Below are 3842 nucleotides of genomic sequence, written 5' to 3'. Positions count from 1 at the left end.
AGGAAAAAAGAATTATACCGATATCTGCAATAGTTTCGTTTTTATTAACCTTTAAAAAAAGTCAGTTTCTCTGCCGCACTCTGTATTAAAAAGAGTTGGACTCAAGGGACACCCCTGTCTTACCCCTTTTTTTACCCAAAATTCCTTTGAGACTTCCCCCCCTATCCTTACCACGCATCTTGTCTCCTCATATATTTCTTTTACTCTTTCTATCAGTACATCACTGATACCCCTTCTCCTCATCATTTCCCATAATACCTTCCTATCTATTTTATCAAACGCTCCTTTTAGGTCCATAAAAAATGCCCACACCTTCTTCTTCTCCTTTAGTCTTCTTCCTACTAGGTGTTTTAAGATCTTTATGTTTTCTATTGTTCCTCTTCCTTTTCTAAATCCTGCCTGCGTTCTGCCCCATCCTCCTTTCTCGTCTAGCTCTTTCACCAACTTTTTATTTAGAATGTTCGCATATATCTTATACGCAGTGCTTGTAAGCGTGACACCCCTGTAATTCCCTACCACATTTTTATCCCCTTTTTTCCATATCGGAACTATCACTCCTATTCTCCATTTTTCTGGGAATCCCTCTCCTTCCCAAATCTTTCTATAAATTTCCTCTAACTTTACACTTACTTTATCTCCCCCCATCATCCATGCTTCATTTCTTATCCCATCTATCCCTGCCGCCTTACCCTTCTTTAATCTTTTTATTTCTAATCTTATTTCCTCCCGACTTATCCCTTCGTCTTTTCTAAATTCATTCCGTCTTTCTCCTATTTCTGCCGTTCTCTCGTCAACTCCCTCTAATGCCGTCTTAAAATACTCTACCCACTCCGTTCTTTTAATTTCCTTACTTATTCCCTCCTTTTTCTTCCTTCTCCTATTTATAAATTCCCATGCCTGTGCTTCTGTTATAATCTTTTCTATCTCTCTCTCCTCAAGCTTCTTATGCTCTACTTCTTTCTTTTCACATGTATCCCTATATTCCCTTCTTTTTTTCACAAATTCCTCATATCCCGACTTCCTTCTCCTATATCTTCTCCCCGCCCTATTAACCTCTCTCTTTTTCTCCCTACACTCTCTATCCCACCATGGTACCCATCCTACCTCTTTCCTTCCACCCTTCCTCTTCATTTTAGGTGCTCTTTTCATTACTTCTTCCATTTCTTCCCATCGTCCTCCCCCCTCTCCTTTTTCCCACTCTACTTCCTCTATATTTTTCCTAAATATTTCTATGCCCTCCTCTGACCAATCCTGTATCATCTCTGCCTCGCTCTCTTTTTCCTTCTCCTGCCTTGTATATTCCTTTCCTAACTCTATCAATATTGGCTGGTGATCTGATTCTGCCCTGCATCCTATTTCAAAACATCTAATTTTCTCTTCTGCCTCCAGATTTACAATTCCATAATCTATCACTGATTTCCCTCCCGCTTTTTCATACGTCCACTCTCCTTCTTCATCCCCTTTTTTCCACCCATTCAGTATCAACCACCCTCTTTCTCCCACTACCTTCACCAGCTCACACCCTTGTTTGTTTACCACTCCATCTTTCGATCTCCGTTCTTTGCCATTTTCTCCTTTTTCTTCGCCATTTTGGTCACAAAAACCCCCTTCCTTACCAATTCTTGCGTTAAAGTCTCCTACTATTATCATATTTTCTTCTTCCCTCTCTCCTATCATCTCTTTTAATCTATCTAATTCTTCCTTACTTCCCTCTTTGTTATATACTGTAACAATTCTCCACCTCTCCTCATCTACAACAACCTCTCTCTGCTGTATCCCCTCTACTTCCTCTTCACTTCTACTTCTTTCCTCTATTTCCTTCCTTATCCCCGTTATTATCCCTCCCATCGCTCTCCCTCTTTTCTTTTCCCTCCTCGCTGGCTGACATTTCCATCTCCACCCATCTGGCATTTTTTCTTTTATCTTCCCCCACCCAGCTTCTTCCACCCATGTCTCACTCAAACCAATCACATCGAAATCTTTCAGAAAATCCCAAAAATCTTCGTCTTTTCTCTTTAATCCTGCGATGTTCCAGAATACCCCTTTTATACTTCGTTTCTCTCCCTCTTCCGTTGCTTTTCCCTTCTGTTTCCCCCCCTTTCTCTTTTTAACCCAATTGTGAGCACGCTTGCTTAAAAAATCTTTTCATTCATACACTTGCGCTCTTCACTCCACACATATTCTTTACCATTCATCCATGCTTTCCCAAAGCCCACTTTTACTCGCCTACCTCTCTCTTTCTCTCTCTTCGCCCAAAGTCTAATCTCCTTCTGTCTTTCTCTTTCATCCTTCGTTAGATCATCGTCTACATATATTTTCGTACCTGTCAATTTATTTTTCTTCATCATGATCTCCTTTTTATCATCCAAACTATTAAGTTTCACAAGCAGCACACTCTCATTCGTTCTATCATTCATTCTATCATTCATTCTATTCCCTATCTTGTAAACTTCTCTTATTTTTATTTCTTTATCTAACCCCCCTAATTTTTTCAAAACCCCTACAGCAGCATCTTTCATATTTCCCCCCTCTACCTCTACATCCCGCATAACTACATTTAGTCTTCTATCTCTTCTTTCTTGATCATCTCTTCTTTTTTCTATTTCTTCCACTCTTTTCTTCAAATCTGAATTTTCTTCTTTCAACTTCTCCATCTTTTCCCTTTCCTCCTCCTTAAATTTTTCAAATTCTAATTTTATTTGCTTCATCTCTTCTTTTAATTCTCTTCTTATTATCTTCATCATATCATCTTTATGCCGCTGCAGTTGTCTTTCCATCATTTTTTCTATCTCCTCTAAATTCGCCATTTTCTTCTCCTCTGAATTTCCCTGCTGTTCTGTCGATTTTCCTGCTTTTCCTTCCTTCTTTCGTTTCGCGGCTTGCTGTTCGCCTTCACTGTCTTCCGACTCACGCGCTCTGCCCCTTCTCGAGAACCACGAGCTTGGAATGCTCGCTACACTGCTATCCCTCCTTTCCCTTCCTAGCAGCTCCGCTTTCGTGGGTCTTCTTCTCTTCCCCGCTCCCTTCTCTCCACTCGTATAGAAGGAGGATTAGTAACATTCAAGGTTGAATTTTCACGAAGGTTAAGTGTTGAGAGAACTGAAGTGTTTAAGAATGTTGGAATCAATGGTTTACGAAAAGAATCATATCTGTATTGTATCGATGCAATCCTAACCATAACCTATTTTTCTTTTTTACTAACCAAAGGAATTTTGACTCTAATCTTTTGTAAAATTATCCATATTAATATAATAATACAGTCGCTTGGTAAGTTAATCATGGATTAAGTTAATCGCAATGATTTTTAATTTGAAACTACTCCGAGTCAATTGAAATCGATTAAAAAATGACGGCATAAAATTTATCAATAAAGTTCGGGTGCTAGTTTATTCTTGCGTTCACACACACACACACACACACACGCACACGCATCAGGCATAAATACATCATCCAAACATCGTCCAAACTCGATATTATTCAATCTTTTGATTTCATATTTAAAACAAATGTAAAACTTAGCTAATGAAATGATCGTCAAATAATAGATCAATAATAGATAAATTCTTTATTTAAATATAAAATAAATTATATTAATAAATTATATTAATTATTATATATTGTATTATAAAAACGGCTGTTAAACTAAAAGACTGTGGTACATAAATATTGTAAAATCTTATATTTTTATATTATTATTATTATTGTAACAATTAAAGAATTATAGTTTTGCAATATTTGTGGAATATTACAAGCATATTATACTAACATTTTGCAGGCATATTGTTAATTTACATTTCTGTATTACCTCTGCAATGTTACATTGCAATCTGCAATATTGTTTC

At 37.4% G+C, this 3842-nt stretch overlaps 1 protein-coding gene across 1 annotated transcript in view; it reads right to left on the bottom strand.

Annotated features, from left to right (window-relative positions):
* Positions 1-2417, bottom strand: part of LOC108746706 — a 4877-nt gene extending 2460 nt beyond the window's left edge. The window contains exons 1-2 of the mRNA XM_018483640.1: positions 2189-2417; positions 124-2021 (exon numbers count right to left, since the gene is read on the bottom strand). Of these exons, the coding sequence (XP_018339142.1) occupies positions 124-2021; positions 2189-2417 (2127 nt within the window). The remainder of the gene's footprint in view (positions 1-123; positions 2022-2188) is intronic.
* Between the last annotated feature and the right edge of the window lie 1425 nt (positions 2418-3842).

Source organism: Trachymyrmex septentrionalis, unplaced genomic scaffold (assembly GCF_001594115.1).
Source record: "Trachymyrmex septentrionalis isolate Tsep2-gDNA-1 unplaced genomic scaffold, Tsep1.0 scaffold189, whole genome shotgun sequence".
Lineage (NCBI taxonomy): Eukaryota > Metazoa > Arthropoda > Insecta > Hymenoptera > Formicidae > Trachymyrmex > Trachymyrmex septentrionalis.
This window is presented reverse-complemented; position numbering and strand designations above follow the sequence as displayed.